This window comes from Botryllus schlosseri, chromosome 1 (assembly GCF_051294905.1).
Source record: "Botryllus schlosseri isolate E-star chromosome 1, Bs_hap1, whole genome shotgun sequence".
Classification (NCBI taxonomy): Eukaryota; Metazoa; Chordata; class Ascidiacea; order Stolidobranchia; family Styelidae; genus Botryllus; species Botryllus schlosseri.
In genome coordinates this window covers 12,135,604-12,148,670 of record NC_137236.1, presented here as the reverse complement: position 1 = coordinate 12,148,670, position 13,067 = coordinate 12,135,604, and the positions used below count along the sequence as shown (strand labels likewise).

General features: G+C 36.9%; 1 protein-coding gene across 2 annotated transcripts in view; it reads left to right on the top strand.

Moving 5' to 3' along the window:
* LOC145441984 (uncharacterized) overlaps nucleotides 1-13,067 on the top strand; it is a 42,118-nt gene extending 29,051 nt beyond the window's left edge. Inside the window, exons 5-10 of one of the 2 annotated variants that reach the window (XM_080319950.1) lie at nucleotides 569-667; nucleotides 3,538-3,678; nucleotides 6,729-6,809; nucleotides 6,945-7,106; nucleotides 9,462-9,657; nucleotides 11,990-13,067. In XM_080319950.1, the coding sequence (XP_080176076.1) occupies nucleotides 569-667; nucleotides 3,538-3,678; nucleotides 6,729-6,809; nucleotides 6,945-7,106; nucleotides 9,462-9,657; nucleotides 11,990-12,057 (747 nt within the window). In that variant the 3' untranslated portion in view covers nucleotides 12,058-13,067. Of the gene's footprint in view, nucleotides 1-568; nucleotides 668-3,537; nucleotides 3,679-6,728; nucleotides 6,810-6,944; nucleotides 7,107-9,316; nucleotides 9,411-9,461; nucleotides 9,658-11,989 lie in introns of those variants that run through there. The other variant, XM_080319958.1, reaches the window with a different exon arrangement.

The window sequence follows — 13,067 nt, the reverse complement described above, 5'->3', positions numbered from 1 at the left end:
AGACATTATCGGTACGCAACAGATACATACCAGTCCTTGTCAACAAAGTGCGCATCGAAAAAGTTTTTACTGAACATAACAATGTTTTGGAATGCAACGTTTTGTTGCCCTTGTAATATAGGAGTCAACGTGATGTCCATGAAGTAATTATGAGTTGCATGCTGACAATAGCAAACTTTCCAATTTCGCGTTCGTGTCAAAAGACAGTTCACTCGAGAATTCGTGTAAATACAGGAATACGGTTTTGGGTGCTTGCGATTTCCTTTAAAGGTCAACTATATTGAACTAAATGTTTTTCTCTCAATTCGTAAAGTTTTTTATCCTGATGTCGCCATTACTTCTTGCCTCATATAAACGATTGTTTGCGAAGATATCAAGTCACAAATGTCCCAAAAATGCCGCCACTGGCAGAAACGCCGGTAAAATCAGTGACCCGTGTCGATGACGCATAACACATGATGATCTGTGATGCTGCGTTCGTCACTGTATCTGCGATATGACGCCACGATATTTGGTGGATATTCGATAAAATGCACGGTCTCGAGCTTCACATTTGAACAATATTGAGGTTGTCGAGCTGACTGTAGGAGAAGAATGCGTTGAATTGAAGAACGAAGAAGATGTCATCAAGATAAGTAACTCGGTTGAAGGAGACTTCATGATCAAGGTTGGATATCAAGATGATTCAAGTTTGATAACCAGTCCATACCAGAGTTGGATCAATTGTAATTTGTAATTGAGCTGAATGTAATGAATTACATTTTTTAATGTAATTGTAATAGTAATTGAAGCATTTCTATTTTGTGTAATTGTAATTGTAATTTGATCAAAATTTTGCACAATTACAATCTCAATTACATTTTCATGGAAACCTGACAATCACAACATAAAGTAATCATTTAATCAATCATTTATTCATCGGACCAGTGAAAATCCGGTACGAACCAGGATAACGACGACGAGGGACCTTAAGGCGTTAGTAAACAGTCAGCACATGTAATAATTAGCCTATTTACATTGGTGTTCTATGCGTGCTGCACTATAACTCGATAATTCAGTCACGCTAAACTGTTTCCCATAATTCAGTAGCAACAGAAAACTTTTGTGAATTACAATATAGGCTAAACCAGTGGTTCTCAAACTGGGGGCGTGCCCCCTTGGGCGGCGTGAAAGCATCTGAACGGGGCGCGACGCTCAAGTGAACTGAATTCTTTTCCGCGCTTGGCCCGATTCACCTCTGTTTCATGGTTATTGCTCGGTGTATAGTCTGAATTTCGTATTGGAGAATTCTCTCATCAACAGCCATAACCTTCCATACCATCAAACTATATGCAAGGATTGCTAACTTTCTGGTTTCATTTTGTGCTATGACAATAAGGAGAGCACAAAATATTCACTGTCATAAAGGGGGGCGTGTCTAAAAAATTTAGAGAACCAGTTGGATAAACTAAATTTTAATATTTCAAAAATGGATAAATAGCAAATAAACTCTTCTGAAACCTGTGCTGAAACATTTCCCACACCACAGCCAAAGCTTTTTTTAAATCTCTGACCAGTACCGAGGCTTGTTGCAACAATAGCAAAAAAATTCAAGTTTCCAACCAAAGGCTTCATCAAACTTGATCACGCATTTGTAGAGATGTTATCTCAATCTTGCCTCCAATCTTGGCCAAATTTACTGGGGCCAGAAACTTTTCGCACCCTAATTTCCATCAAATGCAATCTAACAGTTTCCGAGCAAGTGAAAATGTAAATGCAAACCAAAATATTGTAATTCTTAGTTATCAGGAGGTTCTTTTCTTTTGCATTTATTTCAATTTTGCGCACCTTATCGGTATCATCCTTATGGCTGACGCCTTACCAATTACATTTCATTATCCTGATCAGCTCTAAGTAGCCTAATCGTTTGATTACATTTCATTGACTGTCCTGTAGCCTATCCTCTGTTAGTCGCTCAAACCTTTGATTCTTAACAGTCGCTTAAAACATTTTTCCGTGCTTGTAGTTTTCAGTACTCATGATTAGGAATAGTTCGAATACGTTTGATTTTTTTTAATTAAAGGATATTCTATTTATCAGGAAGGAAACATGAATGGCTAGAGATTGTTGCTAATAACCTCGCTACGGTTGTCAAAGAACACCTCTTTGCTGAACCAATTACCTGTTTAAAGTAATTGTAATTGTAATTGTAATTATAATTGTAATTAATTACATGTTTAACAGTAATTGTAATTGTATTTTGATATTCTTAGTATTGAGTAATTATAATTGTAATGTAATTGAAACATGCAAGGAAGTAATTGTAATTGTAATTGTAATTGAATAAAAATATTGTAATTGATCCAACTCTGGTCCTAACTAATAATTGGATTGAACTTTCGCTCATTTCACTGACTTTACTATGCGCGAAACTGTAAACAACGCTAGGCACGTAAAGCGATGACTTGCAGTTTAGTATAGCCTAGCTGTAGCTTATGACTTAATTATGAGCGTCTTGAAGACTCGGTAATTTTGTAGGGAATAGTAAGCTTTTTGCTTGTGCTAATTTCATGAATAATTCTTTTGCCTGCTGAATTTGAAGATATTTTGTCGTCACTGTAATTTAATTTTCAATTCCATTAGGAATTTCAGATCACATCGATTAAAAATCGAAGGCTATTTCCTTTCGTTGTTTTAAACAGTTAAATCAAACCCAGAATTTATCAATGTCCAAGTACCTCTACTTTTCCGTGGTACTCAAGTACTCCCGTACTTGTAGTACTTAAACAAGTAAAGCCAATATTCCCATACTCCATTTCTACTTGGACTCTGACATATTTTTAGACTTACTTACTTTTCGACATTAACAAATTATCAAGTAGAAGTATTATGTACTCCAAAAAGAGGGAGGAAGAGAGAGACCAAGACGAAGAAATTCAGTTGCAGAGTCCAAAATTTTGTCATGCTTGGCGCAAAATAGATATGAACGGACTAATATATTTCCCAAATATTTTCGGTCAATACAATGCATGTAGCGTTTACGTGGTTCATATGCGCAATTCCAGGCGACTCGTTTGAAAAGATGTGCTCTCATAACGCGACGATTTGGCCTAGCCCGCAGAGGGCAGTAGTAGTCACTATTGTAAAGCGAACCTCGAGTGATCATACGATACGCTAGCCGAAATTGATCTGACTGGCTTGATTCCTTCATTGTTTTTTTTTATTGAGTTAATTTCTTAGTCTGTGTTATCTACGTTGTACATTCTGTAGTGCTTTATAATTGAGTTTGTGTTTGAGTGCTCTGTACGACGGTTATTCTTCTCGGGCGATGAGTCAAATCGACAATTTTCGAAGGCTACTGCGGGCTCAGCGGGCATCGTATTCTAATTCTTGGAGCTTGGGGTGTTGGAGTAATTTTTCGTCCTGACTTGGATTTGTCTGTTTGCAAGTCACTGTATTTCTTTTGAATTTTACTAATAACATTCTTCAGTCACACATATATCTTAGGGATTCTTGTTGGTGGATTGTGACCTCACCCGCAACACTTTATTTTCGCAGGAATCCACTCTATCCTTCACAATGGTTCATTCCATCGCAGCAGTGAAATTTTTGATCAACCTCTTCGATGCAGAATTGATTGAAGAACTGTGTGTCACGCAGGCTGGTTTGCAGGAGTTATCAGAGTGTGAAGTAGAGAAGGTCACTGACAGATATATTTTTCTTTTGCTATTTATTTAGTTTCATGTCTGCTGTAGATTTGAACTTTGACCGATTCGACAATTCGATTTGCTTCTACTTTCAGACGTACTTCATTTTACAGTAGGTAATCCAGTAATCAGTACCTAAATATCTGACAAAAATAAGAAACCGAACGATTTCTTGTGCGCGCTTAAATTAATAATAATTATGGTTGGGTAGTGTACAGGTGGCCAATTCGTTTTGGGGGTTCAAGGCATCTCTTCATGACATATCTGCTTCAATTTCAGTAGAGTGGATGTGGTATTATTTTAATAAGAGCATATAATGCAAAAATCTTATAAGATATCGAATTTGATATTTTTAATAACGAGAGAATTCGCAATGCAGTAAGATTTTTTAGTCTCAATTTATAACTTTCGCTGTCAATTTCTACTCAACATGCGTTTATAATACTGCGAGAAGGTCTTGGGCATACGTAGAAGTGGTTAATCAAGTCGCTAATCAAGTCCAAGCAGAAGTAATGGTTTGAATTTATACACAATTCCAAGTAGAATTTGCTCTTATAATACCTGTTAAAAGTAGAAAATGTAACGCCTGGGAAGTACTCAAGTAAGAAGGTTTTAAAAGTAAAAGTAAAAGCTTTCTGCATCCAAGTACTTATGCAAGGGGTCATCTTTCCGTTATGAGTGAATCTGTGATAATAACCATGTATTCTGGAAATATGGAAGTGACTCCTTAATAGATGTGGTTAGCAAACCAGTACTTCTCCAGAATACTGAAATAAATTTTGCCTACTTCTGCTACTTACTCAATCGGCAATGTTTTTGACTACTTCCAATTCTACTTGAGCAGTTCTTTTACATAGGGACGATAGGGTTACCATACGTCGGGTTACCCGCGTTACCATACCACACGGGAGCTGAGAGAATGTTGACCTTCTTTTTATTTTTTAGTCGACCACCTCGTGACTGTGATAAGTAATTCGATGCGAGCTCGTTAGAGACGTCTTCCATTTCGATAATGCGCGTGTGCCAGCACGTAGCCACAAGGGGTTGAACCTAACTATTTGAAACGCCAAAACTATGTCATTTAGAAATGGTCTAACTCTAATATTCAGTTGTAATTTAATAATTGTGATATCAGTGTTCCGCGCAGCAGATTTGCGAGAAGCGTGTTGTCAATTAGGGAGAAGAGTCTGTGACGTTCTCCTCATGAGATGGTCTCGAAATTAGGTTATTCATTCCCGTGCGCGTGGCAATCGTCGCTAGCCTGATTTATCGCGTCTCGAACAAGCCTGGTTCCGCAGGATTGAATGATCGCCTCCGCAATAGTAGAATGCTTTCAGAAATCCAATGCGTGAAATGTATGTGCATTTTCGAAAAAGCTATTCGAGTAGAAATGGAAGTAGCATAAAATCGAAACCAATTGAGTTAGTAATGCTAGTAGGCAAAACATATTTTGTACTCTGAAAAGTGGTTTTTGATGGATGTGGTTTATAAAGTTTTCATGCTTTAAGTACTTACGCAAGTGGTCATCTTTCCGCGCCGACTTGAGCAATTTTTCGGCAAGACTACTTACTGGTTACAATTTGCATTCTGAAAAGTATTAAGCAGTTCGTAAGTTTCCATCAAAATGTTGAGTGAAATTGTCATGATAACCATGTACTCTGGAAATATGGAAGTGACTCGGTAATAGATGTGGTTAGCAAACAAGTACTTGTACTTTTCTGTAATACTCAAATAAAGTTTGCCTACTTTCGTTACTTACGCAAGCGGCGATTATTTTGACTACTTCCAATTCTACTTGAGCATTTCTTTCACAAGACAAATTGCTTCTTTTACTTTTTATTTTGATACGTAAAAAGTATTTCGTGTTAAGTTTTCGTAAATTTTGATTCTGGAAATTATAAAGTACTTCAAGAATAAGTTTTCATCTACTTTATAGGTGTAATTGTCATATGAACCACGTACTTTTGAAAAGTAGAAGTGGATCGTTGTTGAGCTTCTCGTATTGTACGCTCAAGCATTTGCGTTGTCAGCGGTGAATATCAACAATGCCTGAGCACTACAAATATTGGTTTTGGAAAGCAGGCAGTTAACAATTAAAGTAAGGTGTGCTTCTTCGTGCCAAGTATATATGTAGTTTCGAGTAAACATGAGTGACCGCGTTACATAGCCAACGTTTCCTACAACCTATATCCAGAGGTGATCAGTAACGAAATACTTCTACTTGTAGTATTTCAAGTAGATTTTTCCTACTTTACTACTTACTCAAGTGGTTATTATTTTAGAGTAAGCCTACTTTTAATTCTATTTGACGGTTTTCATTTTCCAAACATAACTAGACCTTGAATACTCGCTTTTTTACTAACTGCATATTGCTTCTACCTCTATTTGAGTAGAAATTGAAGGCGTTACTTCTACTTGACTACCGACAATGACTACTTTGACCACCACCTTCTATATTATACGTTTTTACAGTGCATATCATATTCTTAAGTAGATTTAAAAATATATATATATTCTGGGTTGAGACTAAAACCGATGTAGTCTATCCATTATGGAGAATCGAAGAATTCATACTAATAGGCTTACCATATTTTGGAAATCTAAAAAGAGGACACTTTTTCAGAAATTTGAGACTTGCAAAACCGGAGAAGAATTCTCAAAAATCGGTGAATTTTTCCCACTTTGTGATCGGTTGACTAAAAAAAGTCATCTTTCCGCTCAGAGCTCAAATCGCCGTTTTTCGCTCCGAAATACCCGCAGGAGCGTCACTTCTGTGCTAATTACGGCATATCACTCGCATTTTGCTCTAAATGTGACCTAAATTTTCAAAAAAGAGGACAAAATCTCAAAAAAGAGGACAAAAGGGCGTCCTCCGAGGACACTTTCAATAAACTCAAAAAAGAGTACAAATCCTCTTAAAAGAGGACGTATGGTAACCCTACATACTAATTACTATTGTACTCTAACTATATGGATAGTTATTCAAATGTGCGATCATCAATAATCACCCATCTTACTTAATGAAACTAATATTGTGTTCAGATAAGCAAGATCCTGCTCAATTGCACTGAAGAAGAAAACATCGACTGGTCTTTGATTGAGACTTGCTGGAGAAAGTATCAAGTACGATTCCTGATTCTATTTCCAAAATATTTTTAACCGCATTTATATTTACCTATCATTTTATATGACTTCGAACCCAATCATCTCTTCGGCGGCTATCTTAAAGTCTGGAAACAGCTTTTTTTCGCATTTTAGTTGGATCTCCTGGGTATTGCCGTGAATGGCCTGATACCTGTCGATGATTACATCCGAATTTTGGAGCGCAGGAGAGCAATTTCCGTTCCTGTCCATATCCATGCCATGTTTTACGTTGAGAATGAACTCATGAAGGTGTTAGAAGCTTGTCAGCAAAAGAAGGTAGTACTTGTCTGTTGTCATCCAGTATTAATTGCATTGGATATATGGAACGTTCTTCTCCCCCCATTGCAAGTTTATCATTAAATTCTGTCGCGCAGTACGAGTCCCTCCACATGAATTACCTTATATTCTATGCCCGCGATATCCATCGCAGATTCCTGATAATTTGCTCATCTAAAGCAGGGGTGTCAAAGTCAACTGGTGTCGCGGGTCGGATTCAAACCTTCAGAGCACTCGCGGGCCGGGCCAGAAAAATGATACCAAATATTGCTTCAAAATCCATACCCTTGTTCTACACGAAAAATAAATGGCTAAACAGCGGCTTTACCGATGATATACGTTGGCATATTGCTATGATTGCTTTTTTTTTTAGTCGTAATCTTGGAATTGAGTGCCAATTAGGGTTACCATATTTTGAGAATCTGAAAAATACACCTTTTAAAAAAAATTCATACTTACAATACCGGTTAAAATTCGGAAAATTTGCTAAATTTAATCCATGTTTGTAGTTGGTTGAATGAAAAAAGGTCACCTTTTGGGCTCAACTCCCGAAAGACCTGCCGGAGCGTTACTGCAGTACTCATTTCCAATTTCTCAGTTGAATTTTCACATGCATGTTACCAAATTTTTTTAAAAAGATGACAAATTCTCAAAATGAAGTCATTTGAGCCTGCTCCTTAGGGGTGTTATAAAAAATTTATTTTTCCAAATTTCATCGGCTTGGTTATCAAATGGTCAGGTTACTTAAAAAAACGTTGCACACCAAATTTGATTCAATTCCAACCAGTAGAAGTCGAGGTCACTCAAATTTAAATTTCGGTCAGTTTTGAAATGATAGTATTTACGGTGATCAATTTCGTCTCACCGAAATGACCAAAAATCGTGTTCCGGGTATGCCCGAAGTGGCAGGGATGTCTTTTTCACTTGTTTTGATCATGATACGGGCCTAGCGTGTGGTTTGGATGAAGACATCGCCAGTAAACGAAAAAAAAAGATATGACCTGGATTGCCTGGAAATTGATCCACTTTATTGAAATAGACATGTCAAAACGATGGTGAGATAGAGTACTTAACACGCTAAAATTACCGCCACGAAAATAAAATGAACTGGCAAGCAGGTAAAATACTGGCAAATATATTTTACAAGTGATAGTCATAGCTAGAAGTATTTTTGGTTGGACAAATTTAGATTTCACGACATCTTTCCCAGTTATGCAGGCCATACTCTCTGCCTTGATTCAAAGTTTTTCTGATTGCAAAGTCGCCATTCCAAAAACTTCATCCACAGAGACATCAGTTGCATTCCTCAGCAGCTCAGTGTTCGAATATTTCTCTGCTGTTTAACATTGACTGATCCAGGGCGTTGAAATTGGTACCGATTGCAATTCAGAATGGGCTATGCGACTAAATAGCATTTATGAGTTGAAAAACATTTTTGATACTTCACATATGCGAGATTTGGGGAAACCAAATAGTAACCCAGTGAGCTTATAAAGCACATTAGTCATTTTCTGGTCTTTCAATATCACCAGGACCCCTTGTCAAAGAGTTATAAAAGGTATTGTAGTTTTACTACTCTATTTGAAAATTATCTATGCCATCGTTTTGACATGTCTATTTCAATGAAGTGGACCAATTTCCAGGTAGTCCGTGTCGTATATTTTTTCTGTTTACTGGCGATGTCTTCATCCAAACCCCACCCTAGGCCAGTATCAAGATCAAAACAAGTGAGAAAGACATCCCTGCCTTCGGGCATACCTGGAACACGATTTTTGGTCATGTCGGTGTGACGAATTTGGTCACCGTAAATACTACTATATTTAAAAAATGACCGAAATTTCAATTTGAGTGACCTCGGCTTCTACTGGTTGGAATTGAGTCAAATTTGGTGTGCAACGATTATTTAGGTAACCTAATGATTGAAGAACTATGACGATGATTTTTTTTTTAAAGTTTTTTTTGAGCACCCCTAGTGCTCCTAGAACACTTTAAAAAATAGAGAAGATGACCTATGGTAACACTAGTGTCGATGGCAGTGACTTGTTTCTGATGGTGACTACAGTGTAACCTCAACACCACGGTCGGATAGTCATAATTTGACCTGAACAGAAAATGCTGGACATTTTCTGTCTTGAGAGAATGGAAGTGTTTCCTACTAGAAATCTCAACATGTATTAGAAATGTGTCGGATAATACGGTCATTTTTTTAGAATCACCTAGCGGGCCAGGCTAAACCGTCAAATCTGGTGATCCAAAGTATATTGTAATACATGATGGTCCCTGGTTAAATGGTCAACAATAGTGGTAAGCATCATTGTAATACACAATAATATTAGTAATCATTTCTCGCTGCAGATCGAATATATCCGGTGCATATTCGCAGAAGGATGTCGTCCTTCACTCGATAAGATTTCGTCTCTCGTCAACAACTCCAATTTGAAGAAAGTAACATTGAAATACTGGGATGAAGATGATATGTTGAAAGGAGACGAATTGCAGAAAGTCAAGAAGATTGTAAACGATCTCGATACTGAGTTGGAAGTTTTAAAAAGTGAGTCATTGTTTGGTTGCTTCATATCGCAGATACGTTTAATGTGGTATATTGAATATGCGCGATCATTTCGAATGAAATGGTCAATTCACGTAACAGGTCTAATTCGTTACTGCGCAGCTAGAAATCTCGAACCTTTAGTTTCATGCGTGACGTAGCGTCGTTACCAGGGTTACGTAATAACGCAAGGTATTTGTGAATTCTAGTTTTATCAATTTTGAAGCAAGGTTTCTTTGAAGTGTGTCAAAAACTATTTCTCACATGACAATATCAAGTATGCAACAATTAGTATTCACAATAAAAAACTGTTGATGTAGAAGTAGTATATGAACAAAACTACTTGAGTAAGCGAAACAAGTATTTAATAAGTACTACATAAAGGCACAAGTACTTCGCTGCTGATAGTACCTCTACCTTTAATGGGCGTGATAAAGATATATCGAGTTGGATAAGGGGACCATGAGTCAAATAAGCCTGTGAAACACTTTCATATACTTCCATATCCATGGGACTAAATTCAATGCTCCATGCAGGTTATTTGCGACATCTGGTGACCATTCGGACTCTGATTGGTTCTGAGAGTTGCTAACACTAGTTCATGAATGATTAGAGGTAGTCATAGTAGTCAGAGATAAGACTCATGCAGAACTATAAATTGCGCCGTAAGCTGCTGCTGAGATAAAAGTAGAAATAGCAATTTCAAAAAAATCACAAATTGACTCGAGGTGAAGTAGAAATGTATCAGTCTGAAATGTAGTGAAATAAGTAGTTTCAAAAAAAGTAGATTTGGTCGAAGAGCAGCATAGTTTTAGCAGTTTATAGGACATTTCTACTTTCGAAATTGCAAGATATGTCTTGGCGGCTAATGCAAAATGACTAATGACACTGCAAGTGAGTGGAATATTTGAAAATATGTTCATGCAGTTACCGTGATACATGGGCTATTTAAGGCGACTCCTATAATAATTTCACTGAAAACGATGACGAATACGCAGCTAGGTACAACTTGATACTTTCAAAATCAATATTGTATAAAGTAAGTAGTTTTGACTAACAACTGTGACAAGAAGTAGAAACAAAAGTAGTCTAAATTGACAACCCCTTGATTAGGCGATGCAAGTAGACAAGACTACTTGAGTATTCAGATAAAGTAGAGTTACTTTGCTACTGACCACATCTCTGCAGGATTTGTGGTTTTCTTTCGTACAGCATTCCACTTTTTATATTGGCGTTGATACGAATTCGTTATCGGGTAGTACCGTCATTAGAATATGTGTATTCCATGAATTTACGTTGATGTACGTTGTGCATCCTTCAATTAGAACTGAACTATAATCAACATTGCCACAATTCCGAAATCGTTTTGTCCAACCTAATCAATTACTATAATTCTGGAAATAGCATTCGGTAAGACTTTGTTCGATTTACCTTTGATGTGAAAACGAATATTCGAGTTTTTATTCGTTTTGTGAAAGTATCTCACAGAACGTGGAAAAAGTTACAAATATTCATCGAACACAAATTTGGGTGATTTAAATCGATGGACAATGCGTAAATGATTAGCTGCATATTGTAGGATTTTCAAACGGATTAAAGTTACTTTCACTCATTCGCATATATAATTGATTAGATATACGTAATATGCATTCTACTGTCGGGGGATCATATTGTGTGTGATTTCCCATTTCACTTTCCGCTGACATAACCATAACACATTAAAAGGACACTTTGCTCTAAATATAATGTAGTCTCAAATGAAAGTTGAGAGTGCGAAAAACATTTTGGCCGCAGCAATTTTCCTATCGAAAGTCACCGCTTTCTAACGGAAACTAGAAATAATATAACGATTTTTATTACTCCACTTTATACATATGTATGGTATTGAGGTCACGCGTCTCTTGTACCTGGCTTTTGATCGGCTGTTTATTTATGATTCATTCGAAGATGTATTTGCATCTGTACTTTGACATGGAAATTCTCGTAACTTTCCATTTCCATGCGACTTTTTGATCAAGTTCCCACCATTACCGGACTGGACGTGGATACGGACACGATACGAAATTAAATAGGGATTTGTACTTGGATTTGAGTGTATCATCAGGAATAGGATTCGGATTTAAAATAGTAGATAAGCGCAGGTTCAGTACGCCTATCTACCATAACTAAATCGCCGTGTATCGTAGGACACAGTTCATTTATACTTTTGATTATTTTATTTCAACTAGCTTCAAGCCCGATGACTGTTTCAGATATTTCGCAATAGGTTCAGAAACAGAGCACAATTTATTTTACTAACAAATATCTAATATATGTAAATTCTTTTTCATTTTAGTGCCGCGATTATTTGTCCATGTTAAAGATGACTGGCAGAGACTTGACATTGATTTTTGGAGGAGGTGAGTAGATGTTGCGAAGTCTCACCGTTATAGAATGAGAGTTGAGATTTATCCTTCCATTAAATCGACGAACCATTCTCATACACATCAGCTTTCAAAAACACCCTAGAAATATTGTGACACGTTCTCTGTAATATTCAAATTATTATACAATATTATTTATTGTAATGTCGGATAGTGACGTCATAACGATAACAAGCGGTACACCACACGTATCTTTGATAAAATTAACTTTGTTTTACCTGCAATAATGTAACAACGTTGTCATATATCACTTTAGATCCAGTCGCAGCAAACTTATCACATTATTCCTAGTTCTGCCAAAAAACTGAAAATTGTGAAGTAGATATAAAAGTAGTCAGTATTGATAAATGCTTCAGTAAGTAGTGAAAGTGGGCAAACGTATTCTTGTACTTTGAAAAAGTAGAAATAGTTGGTTACTTTTCACCTCCGCTAATGCGCAATAGTGAAGTTGATCTTCGCCAGTGATGAGTCACTTCAATTCATGATTGCTTGCTGCGTTCAGACCATGCAGATTTCATTTTCTTGAGAGAAATATTTGTTGTATTATAAAGCTGAGATTTGATGAAATACCCGTAAATAATTAAATGTCAATGAGTAGTAGGTCGAAAATGGATTCGTCTGGATTGTTTAGATGCTGGAAGCGAGATGAATAGAGGTAATTGTCGTAATATGTTGTCGCATAATTTTCATAGAAACGATCGGACAGTCATTGATTCAACTCGAACAGAAGTTGGAGTGATCCCGTTAACTTTTTTACGCGGGTGCATGTAGAAATAGTGTAACCAGTGATTCCCAACCGCGGCCCCGAGGGCCGCATGAAGGCCCCTGCTAGCCTCCTTGCGGCCCCCAAAAATATTAGGAAATCGAGTTATGACAAAGAATAAAATTTATGTTTATGAAATACACTTGCTTGGCTTGGAGTCTGGAGTTTTTAATTAGGATTACAGGACAGTTGTGAGTAGACTGCTATGGTTACGTTACTGTTGTTTC